Below are 20,225 nucleotides of genomic sequence, written 5' to 3'. Positions count from 1 at the left end.
TTTCCAGAATTTTGAGGAAGAAGTAATAAAAAGTGGGGATGGTACCTGGGGTTAGCTAAACTGTAAGGTAAGGGCACATTCCTCCCAACTGCCAATGCTAAATAAGGCTTTTGACTCCAAAGGCAAGGAGTTAAGGTCCAACTACAAAGTTAGAGAGAAGGTCATCCTCACTTCTGAAAACAACTAAGTTTGAGGGTTTCCCAAAACCATCCTCAGATTCCATACTTCACTAGAAAGACTCACAGCTTGTTGAACGCGGCGGCAGCTCTATAGGTTGCTGTTTTCTCCTCCAGTGGACCCGGGCCTGCGCTCCAGCAACCATGTCTAAGGGACCTGTAGTTGGCATTGATCTTGGCACCACCTATTCTTGTGTGGGTGTCTTCCAGCACGGAAAGGTGGAAACAACTGCCAATGATCAAGGGAACCAAACTACACCTAGCTATGTCGCCTTTACTGATACCGAACGATTGATCGGTGATGCTGCAAGAACCAAGTTGCAATGAATCCTACCAACACGGTTTTTGATGCCAAACGCCTCATTGGATGAAGATTTGATGATGCTGTTGTCCAGTCTGATATGAAGCATTGGCCCTTCATGGTGGTGAATGACGCAGACAGGCCTAAGGTTCAAGTAGAATACAAGGGAGAGACAAAAAGTTTTTATCCAGAGGAGGTGTCATCCATGGTTTTGACAAAGATGAAGGAAATAGCAGAAGCCCACCTTGGGAAGACTGTTACCAATGCTGCTGTCACAGTACCCGCTTACTTTAATGATTCTCAGCGTCAGGCTACCAAAGATGCTGGAACTATTGCTGGGCTCAATGTACTTAGAATCAACGAGCCAACTGCTGCTGTTATTGCCTATGGCTTAGACAAAAAGGTTGGAGCAGAAAGAAATGTGCTGATCTTTGATTTAGGTGGTGGCACTTTTGATGTGTCAATCCTCACTATTGAGGATGGAATCTTTGAGGTCAAATCTACAGCTGGAGATGCCCACTTAGGTGGAGAAGACTTTGACAACCAGATGGTCAACCATTTTATTGCAGAATTCAAGCGCAAGCACGAGAAGGACATCAGTGAGAACAAGAAGGCTGTCCGTCGCCTTCGTACTGCTTGTGAGCGTGCTAAGAGCACTCTCTCTTTCAGCACCCTGGCCAGTATTGAGATTGATTCCCTCTATGAAGGAATCGACTTCTATACCTCAATTACCCGTGCCCGATTTGAAGAACTGAATGCTGACCTGTTCCGTGGCACACTGGACCCTGTGGAGAAAGCCATTTGGGATGCCAAGCTAGACAAGTCTCAGATCCATGATATTGTCCTGGTGGGTGGTTCAACCCGCATCCCCAAGATTCAGAAACTTCTACAGGACTCCTTCAACGGGAAAGAACTGAATAAGAGCATCAACCCTGACGAGGCTGTTGCTTATGGTGCAGCTGTCCAGGCAGCCATTTTATCTGGAGACAAATCTGAAAATGTTCAAGACTTGCTGCTGTTGGATGTCACTCCTCTTTCCCTTGGAATTGAAACTGCTGGTGGAGTCATGACTGTCCTCATCAAGGGCAACACCACCATTCCCACCAAGAAGACGCAGACCTTCACAACCTACTCAGACAAGCAGCCCGGTGTACTCATTCAGGTTTATGAAGATGAGCATGCCATGACCAAAGATAACAACCTACTTGGCGAGTTTGAACTCACAGGCATACCTCCTGCCCCCCGTGGTGTTCCTCAGATTGAAGTCACTTTTGATATTGATGCCAATGTCATCCTCAGTGTCTCTGCTGTGGATAAGAGCACAGGAAAAGAGAACAGGATTACCATCACTAATGGCAAGGGCCGTTTGAGCAAGGAAGACATTGAACGCATGGTTCAGGAAGCAGAGAAGTATAAAGTTGAAGATGAGAAGCAGCTGGATAAGGTGTCTTCGAAGAATTCTCTTGAATCCTATGCTTTCAACATGAAAGCTACTTTTGAGGATGAGAAACTTCAAGGCAAGATTAATGATGAGGACAAACAGAAGATTCTTGATAAGTGTAATGAAATAATCAACTGGCTTGATAAGAACCAGACTGCAGAGAAGGAAGAATTTGAACATCAGCAGAAGGAGCTGGAAAAAGTCTGCAACCCCATCATTACCAAACTGTACCAGAGCGCAGGAGGCATGCCAGGAGGAATGCCAGGAGGAATGCCCGGGGGCTTCCCTGGTGGTGGAGCTCCACCGTCTGGTGGTGCCTCCTCTGGGCCCACCATTGAAGAGGTTGATTAAGCCAGCCTAGCATAGGTTTAGCATTGTTCCACACAATATTGAAGGACCCTAATTTGTAGCAAATTTCATGGCAGTTTTAAAGTTGAGCTGCTGTAGTAAACTGGACATTCTTGATACTTGAACATGGAATGTGTGCACAGGGAAAGGAAATAACATTGCACTTTACAAGCACTGCATTGTAAGTGGAAAATGCAATGTCTTAAATAAAACCGTATTTAAAATGGGCACCATAAAAAAAAAAAGATTCACAAACTCAATGAAAGCTATTATATCCACAGTTGCATTTACTACAGGGAAAGAATACATTAAAATCAGCCAAAAGAAGAGCTGCATAAGGCAGAATCTAGGAGAGTCCCAAATGTGACATTTCCATTGTCCTCAGGAGGTCCCAGTATTGCTGTGTGACAATAATCACTGAGTGTTACCACCACTGGAAGCTCAGCTGAGCCTCTGTGTCCAGAACTGTATTGAGGCTTCATTACATAAGCATAGTTGATTGATTGATTGATTGATTGATTGCCCACATGGATAAAGTCAATCTCTAGGTCCATTGATACCATATCACCCAAAGTCCCCACCCTAAACCATGAGTTGATCTTTCAGGTGTGGACAGCCCCTTCTCCAAGACTATTAAGTATGGCCAGGTGAAGGAGGAGGAAAAGTAGGAGAAGGAGGAAGAGGGATAGGATGGAAGGGGAGAGAAAAGGACAGGACAGGACAGGAAGCTTTCTTGTGAAAAGAAGAGGGATTCATTCCCCAAGCTCATGACCAACACTCAGTAAGCTTTTGTATGCTTCACAACCACCCTATGAGATGTGCAAGATTTTGTAGATGAGGAAACTGAGACTCCAGGAGGCCAAGTAAACAGCCCTAGATCCCCCAAGATAGAAAGAAGACACACTGGGACTGGAAACCAGGTCTTCTGGCCATATGTTCCTGTTCTTTCCATACAATTCACAGTCTCTGTGTTCTGCACTTATGTCACTCTTTTTTTTTTTTTACCTTTTTTTAAATCGAAATATAGTTAATTTATAATGCTGCATTAGTTTCAGGTATACAGCAAAGACTGTTCAGTTATGCATATATATACATACATATATACATATATATATCCTTTTTCAGATTCTTTCCATTACAAGATGTTGAATATAGTTCCCTGTGCTATACAGCAGGTTCTTGTTGTTTACCTATTTTATATATAGAAGTGTGTATATGTTAATCCAAAACTCCTAGTTTATCTCCCCACCACCCCACCCCACTATCCTGTTTGGTAACCATAAGTTTGTTTTCTCTGTTGGTGAGTCTATTTCTGTTTTGTAAATAAGTTCATCTGTATCATTTTTTTATATACCACATATGTGATATCATATGATATTTGTCTTTCTCTGTCTGACTTACTTCACTTAATATGATAACCTCTAGGTCCAGTCCTTCACTTTACTCCAGTTCTGCAAACTTTAGACTTTTCCTTAAAGTGCTTAGAACAGTCATTCTTAGCCTGTTAAGTTCTCATAAAGTTTTGGATTAATTAAAGAGATGCAGATTAGCAACTTTGGAATGTGGGAACAATAATTTTGCGCCAAAATTTATTGTCGAAGGAGTATACAATTTTTTGCTTTGTTCTGGAATTTTGTCATAATGAGGCAGTCATTTGTCTCTTAGACCTTTCCTTCTCAGCTCCCCACCACCCCACCCTATTGGTGAAATAGGCACCTGTGTCAGAGAGGTAATAAGGGGTCTTCCTTACAGGCCTCATTGTAAGCAAAGGCTTAATGGGCTTGGACAGCATGGCAGGGTGGTAAGAGGCAGGGTGAGCCAAGGGCAAGACATCGACCCCACTTTAGACTTTGCCCGGCATCCAGTTCCTAAGATTGTGCTTTTGGCCATTGTGCCAATAAAAACTTAATGACTAGCAATCCTTTATCTAATTCTTATCAAATGTTATTGGAAAATATAATCAACAAAAAATAAAACTAACTGTATGTGGTAAAATTTGTTACACATGAAAAACTCAAAAATTAAAAATGGGAAACAGACTCGGTAGAAATAGTTTTAGTAAAACAAAATCAACAGTATCAGTTGGAGACCTTCAAGATGGTGGAAGAGTAAAACGTGGAGATCACCCTCCTCCCCACAGATATATCAGAAATACATCTACATGTGGAACAACTCCTACAGAACACCTACTGAATGCTGGCAGAAGACCACAGACTTCCCAAAAGGTAAGAAACTCCCCACATACCTGGGTAGGGAAAAGAAAAAAGAGAAAACAGAGACAAAAGAATAGGGACGGGACCTGCACCAGTGGGAGGGAGATGTGAAGGAGGAAAGGTTTCCACACACTAGGAAGCCCCTTCGCGTGCGGAGACTGCGGGGGGCAGAGGGGGGAGCTTTGCAGCCACGGAGGAGAGCGCAGCCACAGGGGTGCAGAGGGCAAAGCGGAGAGATTCCCGCACAGAGGATCGGCGCCGACCAGCACTCACCAGCCCGAGAGGCTTGTCTGCTCCCCCGCGGGGGCGGGCGGGACTGGGAGCTGAGGCTTGGGCTTCGGAGGTCAGATCCCAGGGAGAGGACTGGGGTTGGCTGCATGAACACAGCCTAAAGGGAGCTACTGTGCCACAGCTAGCTGGAAGGGAGTCCAGGAAAAAGGCAGGACCTGCTAAGAGGCAAGAGACCATTGTTTTGGGGTGCGCAAGGACACAGGATTCAGAGCACCGCCTAAATGAGCTCCAGAGACGGGCGTGAGCTGCGGCTATCAGTGTGGACCCCAGAGACGGGCATGAGACGCTAAGGCTGCTGCTGCCACCACCAAGAAGCCTGTGTGCAAGCACAGGTCACTGTCCACATCGCCTCTCCCAGGTACCTGTGCAACCCGCCACTGCCAGGCTCCCGTGATCCAGGGACAACTTCCACAGGAGAACGCACGGCGCACCTCAGGCTGTTGCAACGTCATGCTGGCCTCTCCGCCACAAACTCGCCCTGCATTCCATTCCCCTCCCTCCCCCCAGCCTGAGTGAGCCGGAGCCCCTGAATCAGCTACTCCTTTAACCCCATCCTGTCTGAGCAAAGAACAGACGCCCTCAGGAGACCTACACGCAGAGGCAGGGCCAAATCCAAAGCTGAACCCCAGGAGCTGTGTGAACAAAGAAGAGAAAGGGAAATCTCTCCCAGCAGCCTCAGGAGCAGCAGATAAAACATCCACAATCAACTTGATGTACACTGCATCTGTGGAATACCTGAAGACACAAACAAATCATCCCAAATTGAGGAGGTGGACTTTGGGAGCAAAGATATATATATTTTTTCCCTTTTTCTCTTTTGTTGAGTGTGTATGTGTATGCGTCTCTGTGATTTTGTTTGTATAGCTTTGCTTTTACCATTTGTCCTAGCGTTCTGTCTGTCTGGTTTTTTGTTTGTTTGTTTGTTTTTTAATATACTTTTTAGTGCTTCTTATGATTGGTAGATTTGTTTTTTGGTTTGGTTGCTCTCTTCTTTTTTTTTAATTATTTAAAAATTTTTTAATTTACTAATTATTTCTTATTTTTTATTTTAATAACTTTATTTTATTACTTTTCTTTCTTTCTTTTCTTCTCCCTTTTCTTCTGAGCTGTGTGGCTGACAGGGTCTTGGTGCTCTGGCTGGATGTCAGGTCTCTGCCTCTGAGGTGGGAGAGCCAAGTTCAGGACATTGGTCCACAAGAGACCTCTCAGCTCCACAAAATATCAAACGGCGAAAATCTCCCAGAGATCTCCATCTCAAAGCCAAAACCCAGCTCCGCTCAATGACCAGCAAGTTCCAGTGCTGGACACCCTATGCCAAACAACTAGCAAGACAGGAACACAACCCCACCCATTAGCAGAGAGGCTGCCTAAAATCATAATAAGGCCACAGACACCCCAAAACACACCACCAGACATGGACCTGTCCACCAGAAAGACAAGATCCAGCCTCATCCACCAGAACACAAGCACTAGTCCCCTCCACCAGGAAGCCTACACAACCCACTGAAACAACCTTAGCCACTGGGGGCAGACACCAAAAACAATAGGAACTATGAACCTGCAGCCTATGAAAAGGAGACCCCAAACATAGTAAGTTAAGCAAAATGAGAAGACAGAGAAACACACAGCAGATGAAGGAGCAAGGCAAAAACATACCAGATGAAACAAATGAAGAGGAAATAGGCAGTCTACCTGAAAAGAATTCATAGTAATGATGGTAAAGATGATGCAAAATCTTGGAAATAGAATGGAGAAACTACAAGAAACGTTTAACAATGACCTAGAAAACTAAAAAGTAAACAAAAAATGAACAACACAATAAATGAAACTAAAAATTCTCTAAAAATAGAACCACCATACAACCCAGCAATCCCACTACTGGGCATATACCTGGAGAAAACCATAATTCAAAAAGAGTTATGTACCACAATGTTCATTGCAGCTCTATTTAATAGCCAGGACATGGAAGCAACCTAAGTGTCCATCGACAGATAAATGGATAAAGAAGATGTGGCACATATATACAATGGAATATTACTCAGCCATAAAAAGAAACGAAATTGAGTTATTTGTAGTGAGGTGGATGGACCTAGAGTCTGTCATACAGAGTGAAGTAAGTCAGAAAGAGGAAAACAAATACTGTATGCTAACACATATATATGGAATCTAAAAAACAAACAAAAAAATGGTCATGAAGAACCAAGGGGCAAGACGGGAATAAAGACGCATACCTACTAGAGAATGGACTTGAGGATACAGGGAGGGGGAAGGGTAAGCTGGGACAAAGTGAGAGAGTGGCATGGACATATATACACTACCAAATGTAAAATAGATAGCTAGTGGGAAGCAACCACATAACACAGGGAGGTCAACTGGGACAAAGTGAGAGAGTGGCATGGACATATATACACTACCAAATGTAAAATAGATAGCTAGTGGGAAGTAGCCACGTAGAATAGGGAGGTCAGCTCTGTGCTTTGTGACCACCTAGAGGGGTGGGATAGGGAGGGTGGGAGGGAGGGAAACGCAAGAGGGAAGAGATATGAGGATATATGTATATGTATAACTGATTCACGTTGTTATAAAGCAGAAACTAAGACACAGTTGTAAAGAAATTATACTCGAATAAAGATGTTAAAAAAAATATTGGCATATATAATATACTGTATATTATAAAATACATATAATAGACTATTATTAAGCCATAAAAAGAAGGAAATCCTGCTATTTGCAACAACATGGATGAATCTGGAGGGCATTATGCTAAACCAGACAGGGAAAGACAAATACAGTATGGTATCACTTATATGTGGAATCTGAAAGAAAAATAAGTCAAATTCATAGAGAAAGAGAGTAAATAATGGTTGCCAGGGGTTTGGGAGGTGGGGGAAATGGAAAAATGTTGGTCAAAGTGTACAAATTTTTAATTATATGATGAATAGGTCCTGAGGATCTAATGTACAAAATGGTGACTATAGTTAATAATATTGTATTTTATCCTTGAAATTTATTAAGAAAGTAGATCTTAAGCATTCTTACTACTGGATAAAAAAGGTAAATACATGAGGTGATGGATGTAATAGATATCTTGATTTTGATAATCATTTCTCAATTATCAAATCATCATGCTGTACACTTTCAACTGAAACAATTTTATTTGTCAATTTTAACTCAAAGCTGAAAATAAAATAAAATTTGCTTTAAGATGAAAAAAAATTATCTAGAAGGAATCAATAGCAGAATAACTGAGACAGAAGAAGAGATAAGTGACATGGAAGATAAAATAGTGGGAATAACACCTGCAGAGCAGAATAAAGAAAAAAGAATGAAAAGAATTGAGGACAGTTTCAGAGACCCCTAGGAACACATTAAACACACCAACATTCGAATTATAGGGGTCCCAGAAGAAGAAGAGAAAAAGAAAGGGACTGAGAAAATATTTGAAGAGATTATAGTTGAAAACTTCCCTAATATGGGAAAGGAAATAGTTAATCAAGCCCAGGAAGCACAGAGAGTCCCATACAGGATAAATCCAAGGAGAAACACACCAAGACACATATTAATCAAACTATCAAAAATTAAATAAAAAGCAAAATATTAAAAGCAGCAAGGGAAAAACAACAAATAACATACAAGGGAATCCCCATAAGGTTAACAGCTGATCTTTCAGCAGAAATTCTGCAAACCAGAAGGGAGTGGCAGGACATATTTAAAGTGATGAAAGGGAAAAACCTACAAACAAGATTACTCTACCCAGCAAGGATCTCATTCGTATTGAGCAAGGAAATTAAAAGCTTTACAGACAAGAAAAGCTAAGAGAATTCAGCACCACCAAACCAGCTTTAAAACAAATGCTAACGGAACTTCTCTAGGCAGGAAACACAAGAGAAGGAAAAGACCTACAATAACAAACCCAAAACAATTAAGAAAACGGTAATAGGAACATACGTATCGATAATTACCTTAAATGTAAATGGATTAAATGTTCCAACCAAAACACATAGACTGGTTGAATGGATTCAAAAACAAGACCCGTATATACGCTGTCTACAAGAGACCCACTTCAGACCTAGGGACACATACACATTGAAAGTGAGGGGATGGAAAAAGATATTCCATGCAAATGGAAATCAAAAGAAAGCTGGAGGAGCAATTCTCATATCAGACAAAATAGACTTTAAAATAAAGATGACTACAAGAGACACAAGAAGGACACTACATAATGATCAAGGGATCAATCCAAGAAGAAGATATAACAATTGTAAATAATTATGTACTCAACGTAGGAGCACATCAATACCTAAGGCAAATGTTAACGGCCATAAAAGGGGAAATCGACACTAACACAATCATAGTAGGGGACTTTAACACCCCACTTTCACCAATGGACAGATCATCTAAAATGAAAATAAAAAAGGAAACACAAGCTTTAAATGATACATTAAACAAGATGGACTTAATTGATATTTATAGGCCATTCCATCCAAAAAGAAACAGAATACACTTTCTTCTCAAGTGCTCATGGAACATTCTCCAGGATAGACCATATCTTGGGTCACAAATCAAGCCTGGTAAATTTAAGAAAATTGAAATCGTATCAAGTATCTTTTCCGACCACAACACTATGAGACTAGATATCAATTACAGGAAAATATCTGTAAAAAATACAGACACATGGAAGCTAAACAATACACTACTAAATAACCAAGAGATCAATGAAGAAATCAAAGAGGAAACCAAAAAATACATAAAGACAAATTACAACAAAAACACAACGTTCCAAAACCTAAGGGATGCAGCAAAAGCAGTTCTAAGAGGGAAGTTTTAGCCATACAATCGTACCTTAAGAAACAGAAAACATCTCAAATAAGCAACCTAAACTTACACCTAAAGCAATTAGAGAAAGAAGAACTAAAAAAACCCAAACTTAGCAGAAGGAAAGAAATCATAAAGATCAGATAAGAAGTAAATGAAAAAGAAATGAAGGAAATGATAGCAAAGATCAATAAAACTAAAACCTTGTTCTTTGAGAAGATAAACAAAATTGATAAAACATTAGCCAGACTCATCAAGAAAAAAGGGAGAAGACTCAAATGAACAGAATTAGAAATGAAAAAGGAGAAGTAACAACTGACACTGCAGAAATACATAGGATCATGAGAGATTACTACAAGCAACTATATGCCAATAACATGGACAACCTGGAAGAAATGGACAAATTCTTAGAAAAGCACAACCTTCCTAGACTGAACCAGGAAGAAATAGAAAATATGAACAGACCAATCACAAGCACGGATATTGAGACTGTGATTAAAAATCTTCCAACAAACAAAAGCCCAGGACAAGATGGCTTTACAAGTGAATTCTATCAAACATTTAGAGAAGAGCTAACACCTATCCTTCTCAAACTCTTCCAAAATATAGCAGAGGGAGGAACACTCCCAAACTCATTCTATGAGGCCACCATCACCCTGATACCAAAACCAGACAAAGATGTCATAAAGAAAGAAAACTACAGGCCAATATCACTGATGAACATAGATGCAAAAATCCTCAACAATATACGAGCAAACATTATCCAACAGCACATTCAAAGGATCATACACCATGATCAAGTGGGGTTTATCCCAGGAATGCAAGGATTCTTCAATATATGCAAATCATTCAATGTGATACACCATATTAACAAATTGAAGGAGGAAAACCATATGATCATCTCAGTAGATGCAGAAAAAGCTTTTGACAAAATTCAACACCCATTTATGATAAAAACCCTCCAGAATGTAGGCATAGAAGGAACTTTCCTCAACATAATAAAGGCCATATATGACAAACCCACAGCCAACATCGTCCTCAATGGTGAAAAACAAACCATTTCCACTAAGATCAGGAGCAAGACAAGGTTGCCCACTCTCACCATTATTATTCAACATAGTTTTGGAAGTGTTAGCCTCAGAAATCAGAGAAGAAAAAGAAATAAAAGGAATCCAAATTGGAAAAGAAGAAGTAAAGCTCTCACTGTTTGCAGATGACATGATACTATACATAGAGAATCCTAAAGATGCTACCAGAAAACTACTCGAGCTAATCAATGAATGTGGTAAAGTAGCAGGATACAAAATTAATGCAAAGAAATCTCTTGCATTCTTATAAACTAATGATGAAAAATCAGAAAGAGAAATTAAGAAAACACTCCCATTCACCACTGCAACAAAAAGAATAAAATACCTAAGAATAAACCTACCTAAGGAGACAAAAGACCTGTATGCAGAAAACTATAAGACACAGATGAAAGAAATTAAAAATGATACAAACAGATGGAGAGATATACCATGTTCTTGGATTGGAAGAATCAACATTGTGAAAATGACTCTACTACCCAAAACAATCTACAGATTCAATGCAATCCCTATCAAACTACCAATGGCATTTTTCACAGAACTAGAGGAAAAAATTTCACAATTTGTATGGAAACACAAAAGACCCCAAATACCCAAAACAATCTTGAGACAGAAAAATGGAGCTGGAGGAATCAGGCTCCCAGACTTCAGACTATACTACATACTACAAAGCTACAGTAATCAAGACAGTATGGTACTGGCACAAAACCAGAAATATAGATCAATGGAACAGGATAGAAAGCCCAGGGATAAACCCACGCACATATGGTCACCTTATCTTTTATAAAGGAGACAAGAAAATACAATGGAACAAAGACAGCCTCTTCAATAAGTGCTGCTGGGAAAACTCATGTAAAAGAATGAAATGTACGTGTAAAAGAATGAAATTAGAACACTCCCTAATACCATACACAAAAATAAACTCAAAATGGATTAAAGCCTAAATGTAAGGCCAGACACTATAAAACTCTTAGAGGAAAACATAAGCAGAACACTCTATGACATAAATCACAGCAAGATCCTTTTTCATCCACCTCCTAGAGAAATGGAAATAAAAACAAAAATAAATAAATGGGACCTAATGAAACTTAAAACCTTTTGCACAGCAAACGAAACCATAAACAAGATGAAAAGACAACTCTCAGAATGGGAGAAAATATTTGCAAATGAAGCAACTGACATAGGATTAATCTCCAAAATTTACAAGCAGCTCATGCAGCTCAATATCAGAAAAACAAACACCCAATCCAAAAATGGGCAGAAGACCTAAATAGACATTTCTCCAAAGAAGATATACAGATTGCCAACAAACACATGAAAGAATGCTCAACATCATTAATAATTAGAGAAATGCAAATCAAAACTTCAATGAGGTATCAACTCACACTAGTCAGAATGGCCATCATCAAAAAATCTACAAACAATAAATTCTGGAGAGGGTGTGGAGAAAAGGGGACCCTCTTGCACTGTTGGTGGGAAGGTAAGTTGATACAGCCACTATGGAGAACACTATGGAGGTTCCTTAAAAAAGCAAAAATAGAACTACCATACGACCCAGCAATCCCACTACTGGGCATATACCCTGAGAAAACCATAATTCAAAAAGAGTCATATACCACAATGTTCATTGCAGCTCTATTTACAATAGCCAGCACATGGAAGCAACCTAAGTGTCCATTGACAGATGAATGGATAAAGAAGGCGTGGCACATATATACAATGCAATATTACTCAGCCATAAAAAGAAACGAAATTGAGTTATTTGTAGTGAGGTGGATGGACATAGAGTCTGTCATACAGAGTGAAGTAAGTCAGAAAGAGAAAAACAAATACTGTATGCTAACACATATATATGGAATCTAAAAAAAAAAAAAAAAAAAGGAAAAACTATGGTTCTGAAGAACCTAAGGGCAGGACAGGAATAAAGATGCAGACGTAGAGAATGGACTTGAGGATAAGGGGAGGGGGAAGGGTAAGCTGGGACGAAGTGAAAGAGTGGCATGTAGTTATATATACTACCAAATGTAAAATAGATAACTAGTGGGAAGCAGCCGCATAGCACAGGGAGATCAGCTCGGTCCTTTGTGACCACCTAGACAGGTGGGATAGAGAGGTTGTGAGTGAGACGCAAGAGGGAGGAGATATGGGGATATATGTATATGTATAGCTGATTCACTTTGTTATAAAGCAGAAACTAACACACCATTGTAAAGCAATTATACTCCAATAAAGATGTTAAAAAAAAAAACCCAACAGTATCTAAAATTGCTTACAATTTAAAATGCTTTTTATTCAAAAGTGAATGTAAGAATCAAATCTTTTTAAATTTGACCTGAGAAATAAGCTTGGTAGAAATCACTTTTGCAAAAGAAAACTCATAATCACAGAATATACAGCTAGGTGAAAGTTAAGTCCAAATAAATTAATCAAACCAGAAAATTAATTGATCCTAATGATGATCCTTGTATTCAAACAAAAATAAAAAATAAAAATGGTTTGGCTCTTTTATGGAAATGTTATCAAATAATTGGATTGATTTAACAAAGATTGATCCTAAAATTTTTTTCAATAATAATCCATCAATTTTGGTATAATTCGTATTAACATACTTGTGTACATAAACAGAGATGAAATATCTGTGAGGTCAATATGGAAGTCCAAAACAGTGGGATTGAAATATTATTTAGTCTTTTTTTCCCTTCTGTAGGACTGATACAAAATCTTATAACCATTAACTTTACCAAATGCAATTTGGTTGCATTGAAAATATGGTCTACAAAAAGATTGCCGATGCAAATAATTTGGATTTGGTTCTCATATCACCTGAAACGTTGGAAAATGTGTCTAATCTCATTTTGTGGGTCCTGCTTGGATTTGGGGACGTTGAAGCAGAAAAGAGCAGACAGTGAGTTAAGTGGTTGGAGGCCTTCTTACTTTCCAAGTTCTCATAATGACCTACAAATCCCCGCCTGATCTAGAGCCCCTCCTTCTACGACTTCATGTCCTTCCACTGCTCCAAGCCCTTTCCAGATACATCTGTGGCAGAGGAGAGTAGGGGGAGGAAGAGGAAAGGGAAAAGAGCAGTGAGTTAAGTAGTTCTGGTCTAATTCATAGACGAGTCGGCAAGAGTTTACCTGATTTTGAGACTCAGTTTAACAGGGGGGCACCTGTTAGAACTAAGTTCCCACCCTGAATCCGATATGAATCCACTCTTGCTCCTGCTATTACAGCATCACCACCTTGACCCTCCCCTCCTACACAAACTAACTTTTAACACACATTGATCAGAATCCTGCCCCCAAACTCCAGGCCCACAGTTGGGCCAGCCATCTGCTACCAGGCCAACCTGGGCTGACTGCTAAGATGGCGGTGTGGCTTGTGGTTCCACTTGCCTGAGGAAGTCCCTGGTTTTGTTCTGGTCACCTTTCCTTGTCTGGGCTACCATCATAACCTCCAGGGAGTGGATGTCGTCTATATGACCAAATTTCTATTACCGACTGTCCCAACCCAGTGGACATGTCTGACTCAAAGTACAAACCCTTCCTGTCTGCCACATCCCTGCTCTTTCTCAGTCCAGTTGTAGCAAGAAGAGCCCTGGGCTGGCCTCCTTCTCATCATAGCGTTCCCTGTCAAGCCACACTAACTCAGCCAGGCAGCAGTCCAGCAGGGCTGGGCGGATATACGGTGATATGGAAATGGCTGCAAAGTTCTTTTCAGGGCTCTCTGAATTAAGTTCAGGACAAGCAGAAACTACAGATTACATGAGTTGAAGAGGTCATCAAGAAATTCTTACCAAGCATCCCCTGTGTCCAGACAATGCCTCAGCACCAAACCTTCCTTCTTTAAAACAAAACAGAATGATTCTCTTTTGGCCTCCCTACTCCTCCTCCCAGCTATTCCTTCTCTACCAGATATTCCAGTCAGATTCACAACAATTGGTTTCTCACTGAATTCCATTTAAATCTCTTGGTCCCAATTTACCTGGCAATTCTAAACCCACAGGTTGTTCTGTAGAGCTAACTTTCCAAAGAAGTCTGAGTTTCATAACTAATAGACATATTACAAAACAAAAATAAAACAGAACATCACACTGGTTTGAAGCCATCTCAGGGATCTCTTTTTTTTTTTTAACCAGAAGTGTGGATTTGTGATATAAGCAGCTGCTACAAAACCAAACAAACGACAGGACTCAGCTCAGAGTTTGAGCCTATCCAGGGGCTGAATTATGTTTGCTTTGAGGTTTTGTGAAAGGTCATGAGGCCTAACAAAGTTCAGATGAGAGTTGGCTGTTTCTCTGTTAGGCTCTGACTCAGAACTTGTGGCGTTTCATGTGGTTTGGAGTTTTCAAACACTGCGCTTTGCACAGAGCTAATAAATGATTCTATCTCAGCATGAAAAGCAATTAAATGTATGGCCTCTTGGGTTTTGGTCTTAGAGTCAGTATTTATTTATTAGGAGCTGCAAGAAGGGCTAAATGGCCTAGAAGAGGGATCACACATAATGAGAGGGGTGAATTTGCTGAAGACACCACATTTTAGATGACCGGAGGCCTGAAAGCGAAAGAAGAGCTCCTGAGGAACCAATAAAATTAGGTCACTGGCAAACTTGCTAATGAATGGAATTCAGCATCAGCCTACAAGAATAAGTTAGAACTGCTTACAGAGCCCTGGGAAGGCCACATGAAAGGCCAGCACCATCTGTCTTCAGCCTGCATGGGCCACTCTGAAGGGGTCCCATGAGATTTCCAGTACATGCAACGCTTGGCACTTCCTCTATGGGCAAGCCTCTTCCAGGCAGTCAACTTGGATTCCTCTGACTCACATTGGGAGTGGGGTTGGGAGAGTCCCTCCAAATAAGCCTCCCTCCAAATAAGCTGTTCCCTTGTAAGAAAGGGGATGTATTAATTTGGTAGAGTTGCTATACAACGTAGCTTAGACTGGGTGGCTTAGACAATAGAAACCTATTTTCTCACAGTTCTGGAGGCTGGAAGTCTGAGATCAAGTGTTGTCAGGATTTCTTCTGAGGTCTCTCTCCTTGACTTGTAGATGGCCTCTTCTTCCTGTGTCTTCACATGGTCTTTTCTCTATGTGTGTCTGTGTCTTAATCTCCTCTTCTTATAAGAACACCAGTCATATTGAATTAGAGGCCACCTACATGAACTCATTTTACCTTAATTACCTCTTTTAAATCCCAATCTTTAAATACAGTCACATTCTGAAGTACTGGGGGTTAGGATTTCAACACACATGAATTCAGAGGGGACACAATTCAGTCCGTAACAAGGGTATCATGCCCTTTAGTTCAGTGATGTCATCTGTTCAAGCTGTACAACTGAGTCAACTCCCCAGGCCCTAGTGGAGAGTGATGAGGGGAGACAAGGCTCTCAGTGAGGGACAGCTTTTCCTTGACTAGGTTCACCCAGCTTGATCAAAACCTGAAAAAGAGAAAGTGAAACAGCAACACAGCAGAACTAAATGTGTAAGAGGAAACCATATTTGTGCTTATTTTCAGGGACAATTGTCTGCTTATGGAGACTTGGTGGACTAGAATAGGTTCATAAAGACCATTCTTTGGATAATGCCTATGTGAACCCAGCAGCATTCACTCCTGGCTTCAATGAAAATTTGCTGTGAGCACATATGTTAGAGCCACTTGGAGGTACAGCTGTGCTCTGTCAGGGCTGACAGTTTAGTGGGGGATTCTGACAATAAACAAATACATAATTTGATAAATAAATCATTCTCTGTTGCCTGAGTTAAGGCACCCAGCAATGACTGGCAGATTGATTGTATCACTGGTGCCAGTTCTTTATTTGTTCTTCTACCCATGTCGTTTGCCATGTGACTTTGCAGTTTCTCTCATCAAGAAGTGGAGTCTATTTAGTCACTGACTCACTTTGACGAATAGGATGATGGCAGCTGTGACACAAGCAGGAACTTGGTCAAGAGCCTGCACATTTCTGATTCTGCTCTTGCACCTGGACCACTGTGCTCAGAACCGGCCTAGGCTGGCCCACTGGAGGGCTGGGTGAAACATGGGAAGAAGAGCACGTCAAAAACCGTTTGACCACCAGCAAATCCCCAGAAGTGTGAGTCCTCAGCCAACAGGCTACATGACCCCCAGATATGTGAGCAAGCCCAGTGGAGACCAGAAAAACTTCCCAGCCTAACTCGCCACCCTACAGACTTCTGAGCTAAATAAATACTTATTATTCAAAACCCCAGAGTTTGGAAGTGGTTTGTAACACAACATAATTATGACAACAACTAACTGATCCAGGGACTGAAGGCTCCCAATAAAGTTAAACATATCTGAAGGAGGTGGCACATTAAGGCATTGTTGGCCATTAATATTTTGGCTGACAGAGTGTATAAATCAGCTTGTCAAGGCTCTGAGAGATGGGATAAAGATAAGAGATGGAGACTAGATTAAAATCTTTACCCTACAGGATGAAGGTAATGTGGGGAATGGGATGGTAAACAAACCTGTAGAAAGGTTCAAAGAACCTTTGACTGACCTACTTACAATACTTCTTAGGCTCCCTGTGATCTTCAGTATAAAATTCAGATTCTTTATTCACAACACACAAAGTCCTCCTGTCTGGTCCCTGCAGTCTCCCCTCCAGAGTCACTTTCTTCTGAGTTTCACGGGGCTAAATTTCATGCACTATGTCCACCAAGCTCCCCTGTCCCCTGGCTTCTGGTTGGATTAACCAATGAAAGGCAAGAGCAGCAGATTGGAAGGTGGGAGGCAAAGGCATCAGAATTTGTGTTCCTCTGGATCTCTCCCTGCCAGGCTGTGGTTTCACATGGCTGTGTTTTTCTATCAAAGACCACAGCTCCCACAGGGTGGCCCCCCTATAATCATAACTCCCATCGTCTCACAGAGACTCCTTCCCATTGCCCCCAGGCCTAGGTTTCATGACACTTCTGGTTGTTGTCCGTCCTGGGGTACTTCATCACTCCTTGTTGCTTTCCCTTAACCCAACCCAAACATTGCAAAATCTCCTTCACTCAAACATTGCTAAAGGGCTCTTTAATCACCCTCTTTGAAAGTGCCATCTATTTCCCAACAGAACTTTCCAGCACATGACTTTTCCAGTCTCCTATATCATCTACCACTCTCTTTCCCGACCCTACACTCCAGCCATAGTTTCTTTCCCTGTCATGCCACCATACCCATGCTTCTGTTGTACACTTTTCCCTTTTCTTAGAATGTCTTTTCCCCTTTCTTGGCCAGACTCTCACACAAGCTAAAAATCTGAACTCAAATGTCACTTTTCCCAGGAAGACTCCCTCACTGCTGCCCCACCACTGCACCATCCTTTCATACTGGTGCTCTTCTTATATGCCCCCATAATTACCTCTTCTACCCCCATATCAGAGCACTAATCATAGTGCTTAATGATTACCTAGGAACATGTCTAAATCTCCAAAGCAGGCAGAATCATGGCCTCCCAAAGATGTCCATAACCTAATATCCAGAATTTATAATTAAGCTATGTTACATAGAAAAGGAGAATTAAGTTTGCTACTCAGCTGGCTTTAAAATGAAGGGATTATCCTGGATGACCTAAATGTGCCCAATATTACCACAGTGTGCATAAAACTGGCAGAGGGAGACAGAAGAGTGAGAACAAGAAAAATGGCAATGGGAGAAAGATTTGACTGGCCACTGCTGTCTTTAAAGATGGAGGAAGAGGCCACAAGCCAAGGAATGTGGACGGCCTTCAGAAGCTGGAAAAAGCAGGAAAACAGATTATGCCCTAGAGACTCCAGAAGGAACACAGCCCTGCCAGAACCTGGTTTTTGATCCAATGAGATACATTTTGGACTTCTGACTTCCAGAACTGTAAGAGGATAAAATGTGCTGTTTAAGCTATTAAGTTTGTAGGAATTTGTTAAAGCAGAAATAGGAAATGAAGATGATCACCCAGTAGAGAGTCAGATCCTTGAGGACAGGGATCTTGGTTCTGCTTTGTGTCTTTCAAGCTCCCTTCACAAAACTTTTCTTGGAGTAGTTTTCAGATATTTTTGTTGAAGAAAAGATAGGATACAAAATTATCTTGTCCATCTATATTTTCTGGATTCTTCTGGGTCTATGGTCCATGTAGCAATAGTTTTTCTGAAGGAAGAGATCTGTATTTACCCATATAATTTTTTAAAAGTAGTGCTAAGTTATCAATCTACCATATCATCTTTGGGAAAAATAATTTAACCAGTTGCCAAGGAGAAAAAGGATGCAGGAATGTGAGGGCACTCACAGAGTCCTCCCTCTCAGGAGAGCAGCTGTGGTAACTGACAGTGTCTGCCTCGGGACATGCCCAGCTCCCCGGATGGGCAGGAAAAGAACAGATTGTTTCTTCCCCTGGAGCAGCTGGCCCTGGTTTTGGCTGGATTTGGATCCCTGGGCACTGGTTACTACAGTTTGGCAAGAGTCACCCTCCAACCCTGCATTTCCAGAAGGGCTGTTCTATTACTAATCTGGAGCAGACACCTCCTGTCATCACCACAATCTTGTTCTTACAACAACACCAGCAACAGATGATCTGCAAATCCCACAACCTCTTGATGAAATCAGAGCTGGTGCCTTGGTTTAAAGCCTAGTTGACAATTCTCCCTATGTCACTGAGAGCTCGGGACCAGAAGCCTGGAGCCCTGGGGTCTAGTCTGGCTCTGCCTCTTTCTGTCTTTATTGAATCACTTTCCATTCCTCACCTAAGATGTAAAAGGGATGGACTTTTGTGGTCACTGTGGGCGATGGCATTCTAAGAGTCTATGACAGCTATACAAATTCCGAAGCTCATTTATGCTTGGAAAATGCCAGTGACAATCCGTTCCCACTAGAGAGAGCATTTCATTGACAGAAACTAAGAGCTAGAGCCTGAGAAAAGAAGAAGGGAAGAAGGGAAGGAAGGAGGGAGACAGAAGATGGAGGGGAGTGGAAGATAGAGAAGGAAGGAGAGAGGAAAGTGGGAGGGAGGGAAGGAGAAGTTATTGAACAGCCTCAGCTCACCCACACCCCAGGCCAGAACCTCACAAAGTTTTCCACCAAAGTACCTCTGCCCTCAGAGGAGAGTGACAAAGACCCCCAGGAATCCAGTCTGTAGCAAGTAGGAAATCTGAAATTTCATTTAATCTTAAAAATATATGTGAATTGTGGGTTTTACTCCACATACACTGGTTTTGTAACCAAATAGGACTCTATGGGGTCTTCCCAGAACAGGACTCCCCCTATGTCTTCCATAAAATTGTTACCAAACCAAACTGGAGTCCGCTTGCCCTCACGCAATAAAGCAAATCTACTGACACCGGTTGTGGTGAAGGAAAGTGTAACGTTCATTGCAGGGCGCCAAGCAAGGAGTCCAGGGCAGCTAGTTCTCAAAAGACACAAACTCCTTGCTTGGCGCCCTGCAATGAATGCTACATTTTCCTTCACCACAACCAGTGTCAGTAGATTTGCTTTATTGTGTGAGGGCAAGTGGACCCCAGTTTTAGTTCGGTAACATTTTCATTTCTGCCATGGTGTAAACCTGTTGTTACAGGGAGATACAGC

At 41.3% G+C, this 20,225-nt stretch overlaps 1 protein-coding gene across 1 annotated transcript; it reads left to right on the top strand.

The window, feature by feature from the left end:
• The first annotated feature begins 260 nt into the window (after positions 1-260).
• On the top strand, positions 261-2,309 carry LOC102999472 (heat shock cognate 71 kDa protein-like). Its single transcript, XM_057532444.1, is given in 2 exon segments — positions 261-480; positions 483-2,309. Coding segments are annotated over 2 exon segments (1,947 nt in total). The 5' UTR covers positions 261-320; the 3' UTR covers positions 2,270-2,309.
• Positions 2,310-20,225: the final 17,916 nt, after the last annotated feature.

The sequence above is a fragment of the Balaenoptera acutorostrata genome, chromosome 17 (assembly GCF_949987535.1).
Source record: "Balaenoptera acutorostrata chromosome 17, mBalAcu1.1, whole genome shotgun sequence".
NCBI lineage: Eukaryota > Metazoa > Chordata > Mammalia > Artiodactyla > Balaenopteridae > Balaenoptera > Balaenoptera acutorostrata.
Note: the sequence above shows the minus strand (reverse complement) of the source record. Positions and strands in the feature narration are given on the sequence as shown.